General features: G+C 42.6%; 1 protein-coding gene across 4 annotated transcripts in view; it reads left to right on the top strand.

The window, feature by feature from the left end:
- Window positions 1-21,345, top strand: part of LOC145353239 (calsequestrin-2-like) — a 53,354-nt gene extending 32,009 nt beyond the window's left edge. For all 4 annotated transcript variants that reach the window (XM_080203793.1, XM_080203791.1, XM_080203792.1 and 1 more), the window contains 3 exons: window positions 14,882-14,982; window positions 15,074-15,148; window positions 20,903-21,345. In XM_080203793.1, the coding sequence (XP_080059919.1) occupies window positions 14,882-14,982; window positions 15,074-15,148; window positions 20,903-21,148 (422 nt within the window). In that variant the 3' untranslated portion in view covers window positions 21,149-21,345. The remainder of the gene's footprint in view (window positions 1-14,881; window positions 14,983-15,073; window positions 15,149-20,902) is intronic.
- The last annotated feature ends 574 nt before the right edge of the window (window positions 21,346-21,919 follow it).

The raw sequence follows: 21,919 nt of genomic DNA, 5'->3' as shown, positions 1-21,919 counted from the left end.
AATTCTGGCTTGGAGCTCTTGCACTGACTTCCTGCAGCCACTACCAATTGTGGAACTTTCTGGCAGAGGTGAAAGCAAGCATTGGATATACCTACCCAAGGATAGACTGTATATTCAAATGATGCACTCATGGTGGAATTATGTAATTCGATCCATTTTTGGCCATCAACTCCATAGCAACACCGACAAATACAAGTGTGTTCCTGGCACACAGCTTTGTGGGAAGGTTAGAAATTTAATTACCCTCATTCCTTAAAGGAAGGGTAATCAATTAATTTCCCTTTGCACAATAAATTTAAAAATAAAAAGTATTTTTATCTTCAGCTACCGTGGCCTGCCCTGACTGCAAATACCTAAAGTCTATACTGGAAAACAGTGAGCCACAGAGGTCACACCTTGTGGCAAGATTCCACCCAAATAGAAAGCTCTGCCTCTGAGGTTCCAAAAAAACTGGTTTTGAAATTTGTTGCTTGTGGATTTTTTTCCCTTTTGGTTCAGCTGTTGAAGAATGACAATACCTTTGGTCATTTTCTGCTCAATGCAACGCAAAGTGGAATTGTCCTTTCTGTAGAAACTCTTTCTTGTGCTAAATGATTATTATAGAACAGTTCCTTTTATATTCATGTCATTAAGTTATATTTCATTATTGAGGAACTTGGGTAAAAGCTTTTATGGCAATATTTAGAAGATATCCTATATTTGATAGTTGTAATGAAACCGTAAACCTCTTTGTAAAGAATCAGTTTTATAATGTTTCTATGTTTAGTGCACAAAAGGAAGCCTTCCATTATATTACTGAATAAGCAGTAAGTCACTGTTAAAATGGTTAAAACTTTTTCTTATGGGACAGAGCAAACTAATTTAAACAAAAGGTTAAAAGAAGACTGTAGGCGCTGGAAGTCTAAGACAGTAAAAGAAAATGGAAGCACCAAGCATTTGTGGAGGGTACAGGTCACTTAACCTGCAGACACTTCAACAAAAATCCAGCAGTTATAGAACATAGAACATAGAACATTACAGCGCGGAACAGGCCCTTCGGCCCACAATGTTGCGCCGACCAGTCTTATTTTTAAAAAAAAACATTGACCCACTAATCTAAACCAATCCCTTTTCGTCCATAAACCTATCCACCAATCTCTTAAACGCCCCCAAACTAGGCGCATTTACAACTGCAGCAGGCAGGGCATTCCAGTCCCTCACCACCCTCTGGGTAAAGAACCTGCCCCTGACATCCGTCCTATAACTACCCCCCCTTAATTTAAAGCCATGCCCCCTCGTGCTAGATTTCTCCATCCGAGGAAACAGGCTATCACCATCCACCCTATCTAAACCTCTAATCATCTTATATGTTTCTATAAGATCCCCTCTTAGCCGCCTTCTTTCCAGTGAAAACAACCCCAAATCCCTCAGTCTCTCCTCATAGGACCTCCCCTGCATACCAGGCAACATCCTGGTAAACCTCCCCTGCACCCTCTCCAAAGCCTCCACATCCTTCCTGTAATGTGGGGACCAGAACTGCACACAGTACTCCAAGTGCGGCCGCACCAGAGTTGTGTACAGTTGCAACATGACGCTGCGACTCCTAAATTCAATCCCCCTACCAATAAACGCCAAGACACCGTACGCCTTCTTAACAACCTTATCTACTTGATTCCCAACTTTCAGGGATCTATGTACACATACACCTAGATCCCTCTGCTCCTCCACTCTATTCAAAGTCCTCCCATTAGCCCTATACTCAACACATCTGTTATTCCTACCGAAATGGATTACCTCACACTTCTCCGCATTAAACTCCATCCGCCACCTCGCGGCCCAGCTCTGCAACCTGTCCAAGTCACCCTGCAAACTTCGACACCCTTCCTCACAATCTACCACACCTCCGACTTTGGTGTCATCAGCAAACTTACTAATCCACCCAACTATACCCTCATCCAGATCATTAATAAAGATTACAAACAGCAGTGGCCCCAAAACAGATCCCTGAGGCACACCACTCGTAACCGAACTCCATGATGAATAATTACCATCAACCACCACCCTCTGTCTCCTATCTGCTAACCAATTCCTGATCCAAGTACCTAAATTACCACCAATCCCATACATCTGCATTTTCTGCAGAAGCATACCATGGTGAACCTTATCAAACGCCTTACTAAAATCCATATATACCACATCTACTGCCTTACCCCTATCCACCTCTTTGGTCACCTTCTCAAAGAACTCAATAAGGTTAGTAAGACACGACCTTCCCGCTACAAAACCATGCTGACTATCTCTAATCAATTCATTACTCTCCAAATAACTATAAATCCTATCCCTAATAATTCTTTCTAAAACCTTGCCCACTACAGAAGTAAGACTCACTGGTCTATAATTCCCAGGGAAGTCTCTGCTCCCCTTCTTAAATAATGGGACAACATTCGCTGTCCTCCAATCTTCCGGTACTATACCAGAGACCAACGACGACCTGAAGATCAGAGCCAGTGGCTCTGCAATCACCTCTCTTGCCTCCCATAGAATCCTAGGGTAAATCCCGTCTGGACCAGGGGACTTATCTATTTTCAACCCATCTAGAATATCCAACACATCCTCTGTATCAACTACAATACTTTCTATTTTACACCCCTTCACCCCAGTGACCTCCTCAGCTACATTCATATCGTCCTGCGTGAACACCGAAGAGAAATAATGGTTCAATGCCTCTCCAATCTCTTCCGGTTCCACACACAACTTCCCCCTACTGTCTGTAACTGGCCCTAATCTTGCCCTAACCAACCTTCTGTTCTTGACATACCTATAGAACGCCTTAGGATTCTCCTTAATCCTATCAGCCAAAGTCATCTCATGCCCTCTTCTAGCCCTTCTTAACTCCCTCTTCAACTCCCTCCTAGCCAATCTAAAGCTTTCTACTGCACTACCCAATGTACAACATTACTAATGTTGTACATTACTAATGTTGTACATTACTAATTACTAATGTACAACATTTAAATAAGGATAAGACAGTGATAAACAATATATTTACATATATGTGCAATGAAATAATGGTGAAGCTCCATAGTCTCAGATGATCATAGGCTGCTCTCTCCTTTGAGAGGGGGAATTGACTGGTGGTGATTTTTGATTTTGATTTGATTTGATTTATTATTGTCACATGGGATACTGTGAAAAGTATTGTTTCTTGCATGCTATACAAAGCGTACCATTCATGGAGAATGGAATAAAAGAGTGCAGAATGTAGTGTAACAATCATAGCTAAGGTGTAGAGAAATATCAACTTAACGCAAGGCAGGTTCATTCAAAAAACCGATGACAGCAGGGAAGAAGCTGTTCTTGAGTTGGTTGATACGTGACCTCAGAGTTTTGTATCTTCTTCCCAATGGAAGAATGTGGAAGAGAGAATGTCCATTGTGCTTGGGGTGCTTTGACGAGACAGTGGGAAGTGGCCACACCTTCGGCGAGTGACACGGTTGAGAAGGCAGAGCCTTCATAAATAACCTCAGCTGGTACGAGAATTGAGCCTGTGCTGCTGATGTTGCTCTGCATCTCAAACAGCCATCCAGCCAACTGAGCTAAATGAAATAGAATGAGCTGCAAAGGATTTAAATGAAATAAAACAGGAATTGGGGTTAAATTTCTTAAGTAATATTCATGTGAGATATGTGTCGGTGTGTGGAGGTGAGAGCAAACCCTGAGACTGTGAGTGACCCAGATCCTCTCTCACTCTCATTCTTCTGGACACATACAAACCCCGTGCTCACACACACTCACCAGCAGCCACTCTCTTCTCCCACACCAGCAGGCAGCTTCTCTGCCTCCACATGAACCAGCAGTCAATCTCTTTTTCCTCCATTAACAGCCAGTCTCTCTCTCCCAGCAGTAGCCTATTTCATTCATCCCCACCAGCAGCCACTGTTCCCTCCCTGCCCAATAGTCGCTCCCTTCCTCCCATTCAGCAGTCACTCCATTGTTGTCCAGCTACTGCATTCCACCCACTTGGCGACCATTCAGTTCCAGCTTGGCTACCGCTTTCCTAACTCCACTCAGCAGCCATTCCAGCCATGCTCGACAACCACTCAGTTCCTTCTCAGCAGCAACCCCAGCCTTCCTTTACAGTCCCTACCCAGCAGCCATCTTCCCCGTGCTAGGCCACTACTTTGACTCTAACCAGCCACCTTGAAAGCCTCCCTCCCTCCCCAGCAGACTTGCCACTGCCACTGTGCCAAAGTTGCAAGTCTCAGACTGAAGAAAGCTGCTTCTCCAATCAGAGATTGGTCCTCTCTCACATTTGCTGCTGATTGGCTGACTAGTGATCCTTACAACAACGGGAGAGAAACAACCTATGATTGGAGGGGAAGTTCTTTGAAAAATGTTCAAATTCTTTTATATTTTGAATATGGGTCCAGGGCTCAGTTAGAGAGGACTGGCAGGATGGGTAATGGCCACCTGGCTGCGTGTTGGACAAGCCTGCAGTATACAAATGCAAGCTAATGTTGTTGCTGTAGTTGTTTTAATTGGGTTATCAACTCCATTCTACAGAAAGGATAGAAAAATTAGGAAAGAAAGAGAAAAATATTACAATATAAGAAATGGAAGAATGTAATCCCTCGAGTCTTCCATCGTTCAGTGTGATCATAACTGATCTTCTGCCTCAATTTCACTTTCCCGCATGCTCCCCATGTCCCTTGGTTCCCTGAGAGATCAAAAATATACCTGTAGTCGCCTTGAATAAATCAGCAATGGAACGATATTGATAAAGTACATAATTATGGCAATGGAAAGTGAATACTTCGATAAGAGTGCATAAGCAGTGGAAACAGTATACTGTTGGGGCAAAAGGGATCAAAGGATATGGGGAGGGGGGGGATCAGCTATTGAGTTGGATGATCATCCATGATCATAACGAATGATGGAGTAGGCTCAAATGGCCTACTCCTGTTCCTAAGTTTCTATGTAAAACTGAGTAATTTTCAGCATTCAATAGACTCTGGAAGACTTCCAATGGATTAGAGGGTGGCTAATGTAACCCCATGTTTTAAAAAAAGGAGGGAGAGGGAAAATGAGGAATTAAATACTGGTCAGTCTGACATCAGTGTTGGGGAAAATGCTGGAGTCAGTTATTAAGAATGTAATAACTGATCAGTTGGAAAGCAGTGACAGGATCTGTCCAAGTCAGCATGGATTCACTAAAGGAAAATTGTGCTTGACAAATCTTCTGGGATTTTTTGAGGATGTGACAAGGGTGAACCAGTGGATGTTGTGTATCTGGACTTTCAAAAAGCTTTTGATAAGGTTACATACGAGAGATTAGTGAGCACAATTAAAGTTAATGGTTTGGGGATAATGTATTGACGTGGATAGAGAACTGGTTGGCAGACAGGAAGCAGAGAGTGGGAATAAGTGAGTCATTTTCAGAGTGGCAGGCAGTGACTAGTGGGGTATCGCAGGGCTCAGTACTGGGACCCCAGCTATTCACAACATATATTAATGATTTAGATGAAGGAATTGAATGCAATAACTCGATATTTTCAAACAGCACTAAGCTGGGTGGCAGTGTGTGCTGTGAGGAGGATGCTAAGAGGCTGCAGAGTGACTTGGACAGGCTGACTGAGTGGGCAAATACTTGACAAATGCAATATAATGTGGATAAATATGAGGTTATCCACTTTGGTGGCAAAACAGGGAGGAAAATTATTAACTGAATGGCAGCAGTTTAGGAAAAGGGGAAGTGCAACATGACCTGGGTGTCACATTGGAACATTTGCTGGAGGTGGGTATGCAGGTACAGCAGGCGGTGAGGAAATCTAATGATATGCTGGCCTTCGTAGCAAGAGAATTTGAGTATAGATGTAGTGATGTCTTGCTGCAGTTATACAGAACCTTGGTGAGGCCACACGTTACGTATTGTGGGCAGTATTGATTTCATGGGACATTGGCACCAATGTTGAGGAAGAGGGGACTTGTTCCAATGGGACGATCTTCACCTGAATCGTGCTAGAACCAGAGTCCTAGTGAATAGTATAGCTAGGGCTGTAGATAAGGCTTTAAACTAAATAGTGGGTGGAAGGTTCAGTTGTATGGAAAATTATAAAATCAAAGTTAAAGGAGAGAGTAGAAGTGTGGGTTAATGGAGCTGAGGCCTCAGGACAGGTTAGTAAAGTTTCCAGGCCACGTAATAGAACAGAGAGTATAGAAGGTGGCAGGAATCTAACTTCAGGCAGGGCAAATAAAGTGATAAGTAAGAGAAGGGAGTTGGTCAATGCAGGACTGAGGATGTTGTACCTAAATGCGTGCAGTACACAGAACAAAGTAAATGAGCTTGTTGCGTACATTGAAATTGGCCAGTATGATGTTGTGGGCATCACAGATGTAGCTGCAAGGGGATCAGGGCTGGTATCTAAATGTCCAAAGATATGTGTTCTATTGAAAGGACAGGCAGATGGGCAAAGGGGGCGGGGTTGCATTGTTAGTCAGGAATGAAATTCAATCAGTAGCAAGAAGTGATATAGGATCAGAAAGACATAGAATCTCTGTGGCTAGAGTTGAGGAATCGCAAAGGTTAAAAAGCCCTGATGGGAGTTAGCAGTAGTTAGGATGTGGGGCAGAAAATAAATCAGGAAATAGAAAAGGCTTATAAAATAGGCAATATTACAATAATCATGGAGGACTTCAATATGCAGGTGGACTGGGAAAATCAGGTAGGTAATGGATCCCAAGAAAAGGAATTTGTGGAATGTCTAAGAGATGGTTTTTTGGAGCAGCATGTGACAGAGCCTACTAGGGAACAGGCAATTCTGGATTTGGTATGTGTAATGAGGCAGACTTGATTAGGGAACTTAAGGTGAAGGAACCCTTAGGGAGCAATGACCGCAATATGATAGAATTTACCCTGCAATTTGAGAGGGAGAAGCTGGAGTCAGATGAAATGGTATTACAATTAAATAAAAGTAGCTATAAAGACATGAGGGAGGAGTTGGCCAGAGTTGCTGGCCAGAGACAGTGGAACAACAATGGCAGGAGTTTTTGAGAGTTATTTGGGAGGCACAACAGAAATTCATCCCAAGGAGGAGGAAAGAGGAGGACGAGGCATTCATGGCTGATGAGGGAAGTTAAGGACAGCATAAAAACAAAGGGAAAAAACAGTACAAAGTGGCAAGGATTAGTGGGAAGCCAGAGGATTGGGAAGCCCTTAAAAACAATCAGAGAACAACTAAAAAGGCAATAAGGGGTGAGAAGATGAAATATGAGTGTAAGCTAGCTAGTATTATAAATGAAGATAGGATGAGCTTTTTTCAATGTAAAAGGTAAGAGAGAGGCCAAAATAGCAATTGGGCCACTGGAAAATGAGACTGGAGAAATAATAATGGGAAACAAAGCAATGACAGAGGAACTAAATTGTTACTTTGCATCAGTCTTCACGGTGGAAGACACCAGTGGGATGCCAGGGCTCCAGGAGAGTCGGAGGCAGAGGTAAGTGTAGTGGCCATCACTAAGGAGAAGGTTCTGGGGAAACTGAAAAGTTCAAAGGTAGATAAATCACTTAGACAGGATGGTCTACACACCAGGGTTGTAAAAGAGATAGCTGAGGAAATTCTGAAGGCATTGGTGGTGATCTTTCAGGAATCACTGGGGGCAGGGATGGTCCCAGAGGACTGGAAAGTAATTAATGTAACATTGCTGTTGAAGAAGAGAGGGAGGCAGAGGGGAAATTATAGGCCGGTTAGCCTGACTTCAGTCATTGGCAAGATTTTAGAGTCTATTATTAAAGATGAGATCACAGAGTACTTGGAAGTGCATGATAATAAAGTAGGACTGGGTCAGCACAGTTGTCAAGGAGAGGTCATGTCAGACAAATCTGTTAGAGTTCTTTGAGGAGGTAACAAGGAAGTTAGATAAAGGAGAGCCAGTGGATGTATTTATTTAGATTTCCAGAAGACCTTTGACAAGGTGCTGCATGGAAGACTGTTAAATAAGTTAGGTGCCCATGGTGTTAAGGGTAAGATCCTGGCATGGATAGATGATTGGTTGACTGGCAGAAGGCAGAAAGTGGGGATAAAGGGGTCTTTCTCAGGATGGCAGCTGGTGACTAGTGGTGTGCCTCAGGGATCAGTGCTGGGACCACAAATTTTCACAATATACATTAACAATTTGGAGAAAGGAACTGAAGGCACTGTTGCTAGGTTTGCAGATGATACAAAGATATGTAGAGGGACAGGTAGTATTAAGGAAGCAGGGGGTGCTGCAGAAGGACTTGGACAGGTTAGGATAGTGGCCAAAGAAGTGGCAGATGGAATATAATGTGGAAAAGGGTGAGATTAGACTACTTTCTAAATGGGAAAATGCTTAGGAAATCAGAAACACAAAGGGACTTGGGAATCATTGTTCAAGATTCTCTTAATGTTAACATGCAGGTTCAGTTGGCAGTTAGGAAGGCAAATACAATGTTAACATTCATATCAAGAGGGCTAGAATACATGAGCAAGAATGTACTTCTGAGGCTGTACAAGGCTTTGGTTAGACCTTATTTGGAGTATTGTGAGCAGTTTTGGACTCTGTATCTAAAGAAAGATGTGCTGGCCTTGGAAAGGGTCCATAGGAGGTTCACAAGAATGATCCCTGGAATGAAGAACTTGTCGTACGAGGAATGGTTAAGGACTTTGGATCTGCGCTTGTTGAAGTTTAGAAGGATAAGGGGGGGATCATATTGAAACTTATAGGATACTGTTGTGGACGTGGAGAGGATGTTTCCACTAGTAGGAAAAACTAGAGCCAGAGGGAACAACCTCAGGCTAAAGGGACGATCCTTTAAAACAGAGATGAGGAGGAATTTCTTCAGCCAGAGAGTGGTAAATCTATGGAACTGTTTGCGGCAGAAGGCTGTGGAGGCCAGGTCATTGAATGTCTTAAAACAGATAGGTACTTCTTGATTAATAAGAGGATCAGGGGTTATGGGGAAAAGGCAGAAGAATGGGGATGAGAAAAAAAATTAGCCATGATTGAATGGCAGAGCAGACTTGATGGGCATAGTAGACTAATTCTACTCCTATGTCTTATGGTCTTTTGGTTTCCTTGTCTGAGGAAGGACATGCTTGCTATTGAGAGAATCCAATAAAGGTTCACCAGACTGATTCCTGGAATGGCGGGACTGAAATATGAAGAAAAACTAGGGCTTGTACTTACTAGAATTTAGAAGAATGAGAGAGGATCTCATAGAAACATATAAAATTTTGATAGGACTAGACAGGCTAGATGTGGACATATTCACAATGTTGGGAAAGTCCAGAACTAGGGGGTCATAGTCTACAAATAAGGAGTAAGACATTCAGGACTGAGATGAGGAAGAACTTCTTCATGCAGAGAGTTGGGAGCCTGTGAAATTCTCTAACACAGAAAACTGTTTGGGTCAGTTTGTTAGATATGTTCAAGAGGGAGCTGGACGTGGCCCTTGTGGCTAAAGGGATTGGGGGTTTGGAGAGAAAGCAGGAGTGGGACACTGAGAGTGCATAATCAGACATGGTGGTGCAGGTTCGAAGGGCCAAATGGTCTTGTGCCTGTCGCACAGTCTGTTTTAACATTATGTGGTGGACAAATAACTGCAAGTAAACGTCTTGTTAGTGCATCCAATATTTATTTAAGATACACAATCAATAATCACCCACCCAACCAACAATAACTTAATCTTACAGAAAATACTGGAGTTCAAGTCCAATACAAGACCTTGATTTAACTTTGCATGACTGGCAAGTACCCAAACAGATATTGGCCTTTACCTGTGCGTTGGTCTTGGTCGTCCTCTGCATAATCTGGTCCTTTGGTCTGGTCTGGTACTGTGGCTCTGGTCTTAGAACATAGAACATAGAATACTACAGCACAAATAGGCCCTTCGGCCCACGAGTTGCGCCGATCACATCAACACCTACCAATCTATAGACCTATCTATAACCCCCAATCCCATTAAATCCCATATACTCATCCAGAAGCCTTTTAAAAGACCCCAGTGAGTTCACCTCCACCACCACTGACGGCAGCCGATTCCATTTACTCACCACCCTCTGAGTGAAAAACTTACCCCTAACATCACTTCTGTACTTGCCTCCCCGCACCTTCAATCTCTGTCCTCTCGTAGCGACCATTTCAACCCGGGGAAATAGCCTCTGAGAATCCACCCTATCTATTCCTCTCAACATTTTATAAACTTCTATCAGGTCGCCTCTCAACCTTCGTCTCTCCAGGGAAAAGAGTCCCAGCTCCCTCAACCTAACTTCATAAGGCATGCCTCCCAGTCCAGGCAACATCCTTGTAAATCTCCTCTGTACCCTTTCAATAGCTTCTACGTCCTTCCTATAGTGAGGCGACCAGAACTGCGCACAGCACTCCAAAGGAGGCCTGACAAGGGTCTTATAAAGTTGCAGCATTACCTCCCGATCCCTAAACTCAATCCCTCGATTAATGAAGGCCAGTACACCATACGCCTTCTTGACCACATCCTCCACCTGCGAGGCCGATTTAAGAGTCCTGTGGACCCGGACCCCAAGATCCTTCTGCTCTTCAACACTACTAAGACTCCTGTCCTTGATAGTGTACTCGTTCATCCCATTGGTTCTGCCAAAATGGACGACTACACATTTATCCGCGTTGAAGTCCATCTGCCACTTCTCCGCCCAGTCCTGCATCCTATTTATGTCCTGCTGCAACTTTTGACATCCTTCCAGACCATCCACAACACCAGCGACCTTCGTGTCATCAGCGAACTTACTAACCCATCCCTCCACTTCCTCATCTAGGTCATTTATGAAAATGACAAACAGCAAGGGTCCTAGAACAGATCCCTGAGGCACTCCACTGGTGACTGACCTCCATGCTGAAAAAGACCCATCCACAACCACTCTCTGCCTTCTGCAGGCAAGCCAGTTCTGGATCCACAAGGCCAAAGGCCCTTGGATCCCATGCCCTCTCACCTTCTCAAGAAGTCTTGCATGGGGGACCTTATCAAACGCCTTGTACACCACATCCTTCCTTCCTTCGTCAATGTGTTCAGTCACATTTTCGAAGAACTCAACTGGGCTCGTAAGGCATGACCTGCCCTTGACAAAACCATGCTGACTATTTCTGATCATGTCAAACCTCTCCAAATGCTCGTAGATCTTGTCCCTCAGAAGCCTCTCCATCAGCTTACCAACCACTGAGGTCAGACTCACCGGTCGGTAATTTCCCGGGCTATCTCTGTTCCCTTTCTTGAAAATAGGAACTACATCCGCAATCCTCCAGTCTTCTGGAACCTCTCCCGTCTCCATTGACGACGCAACGATCATCGCCAGGGGCTCTGCCATCACCTCCCTCGCCTCCCACAGTATCCTGGGGTACATCCCATCTGGTCCCGGCGACTTATCTATCTTGATAGAATTCAAAAGTTCTAATACATCCTCCTCCTTAATATCCACATACTCAATCTTTTCCATCTGCTGCAAATCCGTAGCAAAATCTCCCAGATCAGTTTCCACTGTGAATACTGAGGCAAAGTACTCATTAAGCACCTCTGCCATTTCTTCTGGTTCCACACAGACCTTTCCCCCTTCACCTTTTATAGGTCCTATCCCTTCTCTTCTCATCCTTTTACATTCCACATATTTATAGAAGGCCTTGGGATTCTCCTTAATCTTACCCGCCAAGGTCTTCTCATGACCCCTTCTGGCTCTCCTAATTTCCCTTTTAAGCTCCTTTCTACAATCCTTATGCTCCTCAAGATCCTTAACATCTCCTAGTTCCCTGAACCTTTTGTACACTTTCCTTTTCCTCCTGACTAGATTCACCACAGCCTTCGTGCACCACGGTTCCCGCGACCTACCAAATCCCTCTTGTCTCATCGGAACGTTGTCATGCAGAGCTCCAGACAAACATTCCTTGAATGTCCGCCACCTTCCTTCGGTACTTTTCCCTAAGAACGCCTCCTTCCAGTTTATTTGTCCAAGTAACTTCCTGACTTCTTCGTATTTCCCCTTCCTTCCTTTTCGGGTGTGGTGGCTCTCCTCATGCTGGTTGTAGCTGGCGATGATCGTTGTTGTAGCTCGTTCATGGGATCAGAGAGAGAGAAAGATTCTTGGTTGTGCAGCACCCTTTATACCCCATTGGGCTTGGCTGTTTTTAGCCATTGCCAATCAATCGCTTAGGACTTGATCACCCTGATCGATAAAATCCAATCGGGTGCTGCCACACCAATCTCTGGGTGTGTCCCCAAAGGCCATGTCTGCAGGTGCTGGGGACACATCGAGTACATACCTCCCTCCCAAATAAGGAGTTACAGTACCCCTATGTCTGGTAAATAGCTCAGTTTGACCAGAAAGTCACTTTTGTCCTGGAGATGATCAATATCCTGTATATTCAGTCATCTAGTTTGCAGCCTGTTTATCTCTGTCTTTTAGGCTGCAGCCTGTTGTTTTAGTTCTTGACCAATTGTCCCAGACTTTACACATCACCATCAATAATCACCCACCCAACCAACAATAACTTAATCTTACAGAAAATACTGGAGTTCAAGTCCAATACAAGACCTTGATTTAACTTTGCATGACTGGCAAGTACCCAAGCAGATATTGGCCTTTACCTGTGCGTTGGTCTTGGTCGTCCTCTGCGTAATCTGGTCCTTTGGTCACAGTCCACCTGTACTTATTTTCTATATCTCTTTGTTTCTATATTTCTTTGTTTCTAAGAGTAACCCTCTCCTAAAGGCAATGGATGCTGGGTTAATTTAAATTTTTAAGACAAAGATTAAAAGCTGTTTATTAGATAAAAGTATCAAGGATTATAAATCAAATACAGTTATACAGTGTTGAAGTATTGATTGACTATGTTATATTTAAATCATAGACCTGACTTGAGAGTTGAATAGCCTGTTGCTGTTTTTGTGTTCATTTTCAGGATGACAGCCTGTGACTAATGGAGATCTGCAGGGGTCCACAACTTTTCATTATATACATCAGTGATCTAGATGAAGGAACAGAGGGCATTGTGGCAAAGTTTGCAGATGAAGGGACAGGTAGTTTTGAGGAGACAGGGAGGCTGCAGAAGGACTTGGGGATAGGTTAGGAGAATGGACAAAGAAGTTGCAAATGAAATACAATGTGGAAAAGTGTGAAGTTTCCTAGTCTGATGGGACTGGACAAGCTAGATGCAAAAATATTCTCAGTGTTGGGGAAATCCAGAACTAGGAGTCATATTCTACAAATAAGAGGTAAGTCATTCAGGAAATGAGGAAGAATTCTTCACGCAGAGTTGGGAACCTGTCAAATTCTCTATCATAGTCTAGTGAGTTTAGAAGGAAGAAGGGGGGGTTCTCATTGAAACTTACAGAATACTGAAAGTTCTGGATAGAATGGATGTGGAGAAGATCTTTCCATTAGTAGGAGAGGCTAAAATCCGAGGTTTTTAGGCGTGAGCGGGAAGGGGACAGGGAGGCAATGGCCGAGAGCAGGGAGGGGGCACAGCGAGCACCAACCGACTGAGTTTTTAAAAAATTGTCTCAGAGTTAAGGGACAATCTTTAGAACTGAGATGAAGAGGAATTTCTTCAGCCAGAGGGTGGTGAATCTGTGGAATTCATTGCCATAGAAAACTGTGGAGGTCTGTTCATGGAGTGTATTTAAGGGCCACGTTCTTATTCATAGATGTGACCTCGACTTATGGACTTCCCCAACATCGAGAATATTTCCGCAACTAGCCTGTCCAGTCTCATCAAACTAGGAACCTTCACACTTTCCCATGTTGTATTCCATTTGCCACTTCTTTCTCCACTCTCCAAACCTGTCCAAAGTCCTTCTGCAACTTCCTTGCCTCCTTAATACTATCTGTCTCCACCTATCGTTTTATCATCTCGCACCTTGGTAGAAAGAAATGAGGCGCAGATGATTTTCTAAATGGGGAGAGAATTCAGAAATCAGAAACGCAAGATGACTTGGGAGTATCTAGTTCAGGGTTCTCTTAAGGTTAACTTGCAAGTTGAGTTGGCAGTTGGGAAGGCAAATACATTGTCAGCATTCATTTCGAGAGGACTAGAATACAAAAGCAGGGATGTACTGCTGAAGCCTTTTAAGGCTCTAGTCAGAGTACATTTGAAATATTTGAGCAACTTTGGGTCCCATATCTAAAAAAGGTATGCTGGTCTTAGAGAGAGTCCAGTGGAGGTTCAAGAGAATGATCCCAAGAATGAAGGCTTGGTATACGATAAACATTTGAGGACTCTGGGTCTGTACTCAGTTGAGTTTAGAAGGAAGAGCAGGGTTTTTCAATGAAACTTACAGAATACTGAAAAGTCTGGATAGAGCAGATGTGGAGAAGGTGTTTCCATTAATAGGAGAGACTAAGATCCAAGGTTACAGCCTCAGAGTAAAGGGATGACTCTTTAGAACTGAGATGAAGAGGAATTTCTTCAGCCAGAAGATGGTAAATCTGTGGAATTCATTGCCACAGAAGGCTGTGGAGGTCAGTTCATTGAGTGTATTTAAGACAGAGATAGATTCTCGATTGGTAAGAGGATCAAGGATTATGGGGAAAAGGTGGGAGAATGGGATTGAGAAACATATCAGCCATGAACGAATGGTGGAGCTGAATGAAATGGGCTGAATGGCCTAATTCTGCTCCTATATCTTACTGTCTTATGGTCTACATAGCAGAATGCCCTGCAAATGTATTAAATGTCAATTCATTAACATCAATAATAGCTATTTCAAGGCATAATATCTAGCCCACAGAGTTGATGTCTCGATCCACCAAGATGTATTTCATAGGCAGTTTGAGAAAAATTGATATCAGTGGAATACTTGCTTGTCTAAATAATCTTTGCTCTCTTGCGTGGAGATATTTGAGAAATTTTTATTCCTTTACAGATGGTTATGAATTTCTGTCAATTTTAAAAGAGGTTGCAAGAGAAAACACTGACAATCCAGATTTAAGCATTGTGTGGATTGACCCTGATGACTTCCCTCTGGTGAGTACACATATCACAGAGTGAGGAATAGGAATTATTTGCAGACATTTAGCAGTAATTTAATCTTACAATCCTTTTATGACTATTTCAGTTGTTTACATACTGGGAAAGAACTTTCAAGATTGACCTTCACAGGCCTCAGATTGGAATAGTAAATGTCACGGATGTAAGTAGCATCAGCAAATTTCAATCATTAGTCCGGTGCTCCTGAATCTCTTTTCTATATTATATATATGTTTAAGGCAAAGTTAGATAGATCCTTGATTAACAAGGGGGTGTAGGGTTATCGGTGGTAGGCAGGAATGTATGGTTGAAGTTATAATCTGATCACCCATGATCTTATTGAATGCGGAACAGGCTCAAGGGGCCAAGTGGACTACTCTTGCTGCTAATTCATAAGTTTATGTATTCGTATTTTGCCTTGATCTATAATAGTGGGAGGCCATGGTCATTTTGTTTATGCACATGTTTGGTTTTACAAGTCCACCTAATTGTGATTTTGTGTACCATCCTGTGGTCTTGTGGTGCAGTGGGTATCATCACTGCCTCTGAACCAGGAGCTCTAGATTTGAGTCCCACCCCAAGACTTAATGGTCAAAGAACGTGCAACCAACAGGTTGAGTATCAGCCTACAAAATCCTTCTATCATGTGCCAATGGCAGTTAGTAAGAGGGGGAGAGACTGCTGGTCAACCAGCTTGCTGTGGAGTGGCAACTGTCAAACTATAAGCCTCTGGCAACTGGCTATCAACCTGTACCAGGAAAAAAGCCCTCTCTGGAAATAGATGAAAGTCTGCCTGGTGCACCACTAGATGTGGGCAGAGAAATAACAATACCAATTTGTGAGTGTAAGTGGATGTCACTACCTGTTTACTCATTTCTTTACAACTTTGTGTAGACATTTGATGTTACTTTTAAGTTCTACTATCCACATTAGCTAATTTGTATATATATAGCTAGAATTGAATATCATGTAACGATATAAGGAGTGATTCTCCTATCCTGCTGATATGACTGACCTCCTGCAGTCAGACTGAACAACTGCAACCATCTTCCTTTATGCTAGGTAAGACTTCAACCAATGGAGAATTTTCTTTCTGATTCCCTTTGACTCCAATTCTTCTAGGACTATTTGATACCGCATATTTGGTCAAAAATTGCCTTGATGTCAAGGTACAATCACTCTCACCTCATCTCTGGAGTTTAGTTCTTTTGAAATATTAAATCTGAAATCCATGGTATCTCATGTCATCAGGTCAAAAATAGTCAAGGAAACCTTCTGCTGATTACCCCCTATGATTCTCCCTTAGCTGATAAGTCAGAAGTCCTCCATGTGTAGTATACCAATTAACATCAACACTGATCAAGTTAGCCAAGTCATGAAGATCTAAGCTGCCAAACTAGGTTTGTGGTAGGTGATGAGAGAGCCAAGACAAAGGAAAAACCTATTTGACCTCATCCTCATCAGTCATGAAGGTGCACCTGTCCTTGACAGTATTTATGAGATTGGTCATTCATTGCACAGTAGTTGTGGAGACAAAATTCCACTTACACACGGAGGACATCCTTCACTGTTTTGTGTCACATTATCATTGATATAAACAGGATCAATTCAAAACATATCTAACAGCTCAAATCTGGGCATCCATGAGGCACTGTGGGCCATCATCAACAGCAGTATTGTATTCCACCACATCTGTGATACCATGGTCGAGAATATCTCCAATCATTACCATCAAATCAAGGATCAATCCTGGTTCAATGGAAAGTGTAGTGAGGTGTGCCAGGAGATGAACCGTGTACCTCAAAGTGATATGCCAACCTGGTTAAGCTACAGGATATTCTAAAGCATGAAAATAGCATGCTGTAGACAGAGCTCACAACCAACTGATCAGAGCAAAGCTCTGCAGCCCTGAATCATTCAGTCATGAATGATGGTTTGCGATTAAACAATGAAAGGAGGAGGGTCCATGAACATCCCCATTATTTGAGTGCAAAGTCAAGGCTGGAACATCTTCAAGCACTTTCAGCCAGAAAGGTCAACTAAATGATCCACCGTGCTCTGTTCCTGAGGTCGCCATCACAGAAACCAGTCTTCAGCGAATTCAGTTTACTCCAAGTGACATCAAGAAATGCTTGAGCACACTGGATATAGCAAAGATGATAACATCCTGGCTACAATGCTGAACATTTGTGCTCCATAACTAACTATGCCTTCATCCAATCAGAAACAGTGGCTTTTACCTGTCAAAGTAGAAAATTGTCCCACAAAAAGTAGGACAAATCTATTCTGGTCAATTACTACCTTTTGGCCAAATCTCAGTTATCAGCAAGATGATGAAAGGAGCTCTTAAGATGCACTTACTCACCAATAACCTCACTGATGCTTAGGTTGGGTTCCAGCATGACCATTCAGCACCTGATCACATTACAGCTTTGGTTCAAACATGAATAAAAAACTGAATTCCAGAGGCAAGATGTGAGTGACTGCCCTGGACATTAAGGCAGCATTTGACTCAGTGTATCGCCAAAGAACTCCAAAAATCTGAAGTCAGCGCAATTAGAGAAACCTTTCCACTGGCTGGTGTCACAGTGAATACAAAGGAAAATGATTGTGGCTACTGGAGCCCAATCATTTCAGATCCAGGACCTTGTTACAGGAGTTCCCTAAGGTAGTATCCTAGACTGAACTATCTTCAGCTGTTTCATCAATGACCTTCCCTCCATCATTAAATCAAATGTGGAGATGTCTACCGATGACTGTTCAGTTCCATTTGCAACTCCTCATGTAATGAAGCAACCAATGTTCCAGCATGACCTGGACAACATTCACGATAAGGCTGATAAATGCCAAATAAAAATTCACGCCACAAAAGTGCCAGTCAATGACTGTCTCCAATTAAGAGTTTCTAACCAATTTTGCTTGACATTCAATGGCATTACCATTGTCAAATCCTCCATTATCAACATCCTGGGATTATCCAGGGGAAAACTGAGAAACTTAACTAGACCAATCACATAAATACTGTGGTTACAGCTGAGTGTTTGGTGTGAATTGATTCATATCCCATTTCCCCAAAGCCTTTCCAGCATCAGCAAGGCACAAGTCAAGGGTGTGATGGAATACTTTCAAATCGCCTGGATGAGTGCAGCTCTAACACTCAACACTCAGAATGTTTGACACCATTCAAGACAAAGCAACCTGTTCAATTAGCATCCCATCTATAATCTTAGAAAGTGTATACCAACTATATGATGCACTACATCAGCTCACAAAGGCATTTTCAACAGCCTCCCTGACCACCGAGAAGAGCAAGGGCAGTAGTGTACGGAAATACCATCTCCTAGAATCCTGACATGGAAATATATCACAGTTCCTTTATCAGCATTAGATCAAAATCAAAGACCTCCCTATCTAACAGTGCTGTGAGAATATCTTCACTGTGTATACTGTTCTGGTTCAAAAAGGCACTCATTACCACTTTCTCAAGGGTTGAGCAATAAATGCTGGTTCTGGCCTTGAAAGCAATGCCCACATTCTGTAAATTAAAAGAAATCCTTAATCTTCTCTGCTGTAAGTATACAACTTGTCTAGTCTCCACTTAAAGGTGCAAGACAATGGAAGGAGGTTAAACAATTGTATATTAAAAGTAAAACCTGTTGAATTGGTGTTGGATGATCATAACTGAGTCATCAAAAGCTCCTGTCAGTGCTTTGCAGGTTAGAAAAAAGTAATAACGAATACACCAATGGAACATTAGCACTGACTGATTTGTTCCCCTACATTTGGCTGATAGGATTAAGGAGAATCCTAAGGCGTTCTATAGGTATGTCAAGAACAGAAGGTTGGTCAGGGCAAGATTAGGGCCAGTTACAGACAGCAGGGGGAAGTTGTGTGTGGAACCGGAGGAGATTGGAGAAGTATTGAACCAATATTTCTCTTCGGTGTTCACGCAGGGGGACATGAATATAGCTGAGGAGGACATTGGGTTGCAGGGGTGTAAAATAGACAGTATTACGGTTGATAAAGAGGATGTGCTGGAAATTCTTGAGGGGCTGAAAATAGATAAGTCCCCTGGTCCGGATGGGATCTACCCTAGGATTCTCTGGGAGGCTAGAGAGGTGATTGCAGAGCCTCTGGCTCAGATCTTCAGGTCGTCATTGGTCTCTGGTGTAGTCCCGGAGGATTGGAGGATAGCGAATGTTGTCCCATTGTTTAAGAAGGGGAACAGAGACTTTGCCGGGAATTATAGACCGGTGAGTCTTACTTCTGTTGTGGGCAAGGTTTTAGAAAAAATTATTAGGGATAGGATTTATAGTTATTTGGAGTGTAATGAATTGATTAGAAATAGTCAGCATGGTTTTGTAGCGGGTAGGTCGTGCCTTACTAACCTTATTGAGTTTTTTGAGAAGGTGACCAAAGAGGTGGATGGGGGTAAGGCAGTTGACGTGGTATACATGGATTTTAGTAAGGCGTTCGATAAGGTTCACCATGGTAGGCTTCTGCAGAAAATGCAGATGTATGGGATTGTGGGTAATCTAGGAAGTTGGATCAGGAATTGGCTATCAGATAGGAGACAGAGGGTGGTGGTGGATGGTAAATATTCATCATGGAGTGCAGTTACGAGTGGTGTGCCTCAGGGATCTGTTTTGGGGCCACTGTTGTTTGTAATTTTTATTAATGATCTGGATGAGGGTATAGTTGGGTGGATTAGTAAATTTGCTGATGACACCAAAGTTGGAGGTGTGGTAGATTGTGAGGAAGGGTGTCATAGTCTGCAGGGAGACTTAGATAGGTTGCAGAGCTGGGCCGAGAGGTGGCGGATGGAATTTAATGCGGAGAAGTGTGAGGTAATTCACTTTGGTAGGAGCAACAGATGTGTCGAGTATAGGGCTAACGGGAGGACTTTGAATAGTGTGGATGAACAGAGGGATCTAGGTGTGTGTGTACATAGATCCCTGAAAGTTGGGAATCAAGTAGATAAGGTTGTCAAGAAGGCGTACGGTGTCTTGGCGTTTATTGGTAGGGGGATTGAATTTAGGAGTCGCAGTGTAATGTTGCAACTGTACACTACTCTGGTGCGGCCGCACTTGGAGTACTGTGTGCAGTTCTGGTCCCCGCATTACAAGAAGGATGTGGAGGCGTTGGAGAGGGTGCAGAGGAGGTTTACTAGGATGTTGCCTGGTATGGTGGGGAGGTCCTATGAGGAGAGACTGAGGGATCTAGGGTTGTTTTCGTTGGAAAGAAGGCGGCTAAGAGGGGATCTTATTGAAACATATAAGATGATTAGAGGTTTAGATAGGGTGGATAGTGATAGCCTTTTTCCTCGGATGGAGAAAGCTAGCACGAGGGGGCATGGCTTTAAATTAAGGGGGGGTAGCTACAGGACGGATGTCAGGGGTAGGTTCTTTACCCAGCGGGTGGTGAGGGATTGGAATGCCCTGCCTGCTGCAGTTGTAAATGCGTCTAGTTTGGGGGCGTTTAAGAGATCTCTGGATAGGTTTATGGACGAAAAGGGATTGGTATAGGCTAGTGGGTCATTGTTTTTGTAACTGGTCGGCGCAACATCGTGGGCCGAAGGGCCTGTTCTGCGCTGTAATGTTCTATGTTCTATGTTCTATTGTAGGGTTTGATTTTTTTCTAATTGGGTCCAATGTTTTTATAATGAATGGCTTTTGCTAATTTATTCAAAGATCATTCTATTTTCTCCTAATGGGCTTTCCTCATGAACTTATTCCCAGCTCCTAGCCTATACCATTCTTAATCAATGTAGATATCATTGTGGATTTAATGTAACATTTGTAGACATTTATATGATAATGTCTGTACATATGTGCATGTTCCTGAAAGCTGCTTGTTTGTAATGATGCATAATTAATTGCACTTCAATTCGGTGAATTTCATATTTATAAACTTACAGGCTGACAGTGTCTGGATGGACATTAAAGATGATGATGATTTACCATCAACTGGTGAACTAGAAGAGTGGCTCCATGATGTACTTTCGGGAAAAGTCAATACAGAAGATGATGATGATGACAACAATGATGATGATGATGACGAAGATGACAACAATGACGATGATGATGATGATGACGATGATGATGATGACGATGATGATGACGATGATGATGATGATGACAATGATGATGATGATGATGACTAACTTCAGTTTATTAATAATTATTTATACTGTGAACAAAAAAATCTTCTAGCTCTACGTTAAAAGGTATCTGGAATTGACATATTTGTAATTTAAGATAAGCATTTGAATGTGAATGCTATTTCCTATGGTATGTACCAATAGCCTGAGGTCAGATAACATTTCAGATATTTAAAATGAAAAATAATTGATTTATAAAACTTGCTCTCTGTTTATTTTTTCATCTATTTTTTCCCCTTCCCATTTCTCCATACTTAGAAAGGAGGAACTTTCATTTATATAGAGCCCTTCACTACCTTTGGAAATCCTAAAACACTTTACAGCTAATGAAGTACAGTTGAAGTGCAATCCCCGTTGCAATGTGAAGAATCATGGCAACCCATATGCACATGGCAAGGTCTTACAAACAGCTATGACTTAATGACCAGATAATCCATTTTTTAATTATGATCTTTTCCATCCACCAGAGAGGGCAGATGAAAACTGGATTTAATGCTTCTTTCAACAGTGCAGCACTTCCTTAGTACACCACTGAAGTGTTAGAATGCATAATGTGTTCAAGGCTTTGAAGTAGAACTTGACCCTTCCATCTGAGAATCTAGGGTGCTTTTGTCAAGTCAAGGCTAAGATCTTAAATTATACTTCAGATAATTTTCTACAGTTGAATAAGGAAAAAACTCACAAGTATTGTTTTGGCCAGTACTGCTTTACGGTCAATTGATAGTGCTACCCAATACTACATTCAGTTTGTAGACAACAGTCTATCATTAGACA

Source organism: Carcharhinus amblyrhynchos, chromosome 15, assembly GCF_965287045.1.
Source record: "Carcharhinus amblyrhynchos chromosome 15, sCarAmb.v2.hapA, whole genome shotgun sequence".
In the NCBI taxonomy this organism is placed as follows: Eukaryota; Metazoa; Chordata; class Chondrichthyes; order Carcharhiniformes; family Carcharhinidae; genus Carcharhinus; species Carcharhinus amblyrhynchos.
This window is presented reverse-complemented; position numbering and strand designations above follow the sequence as displayed.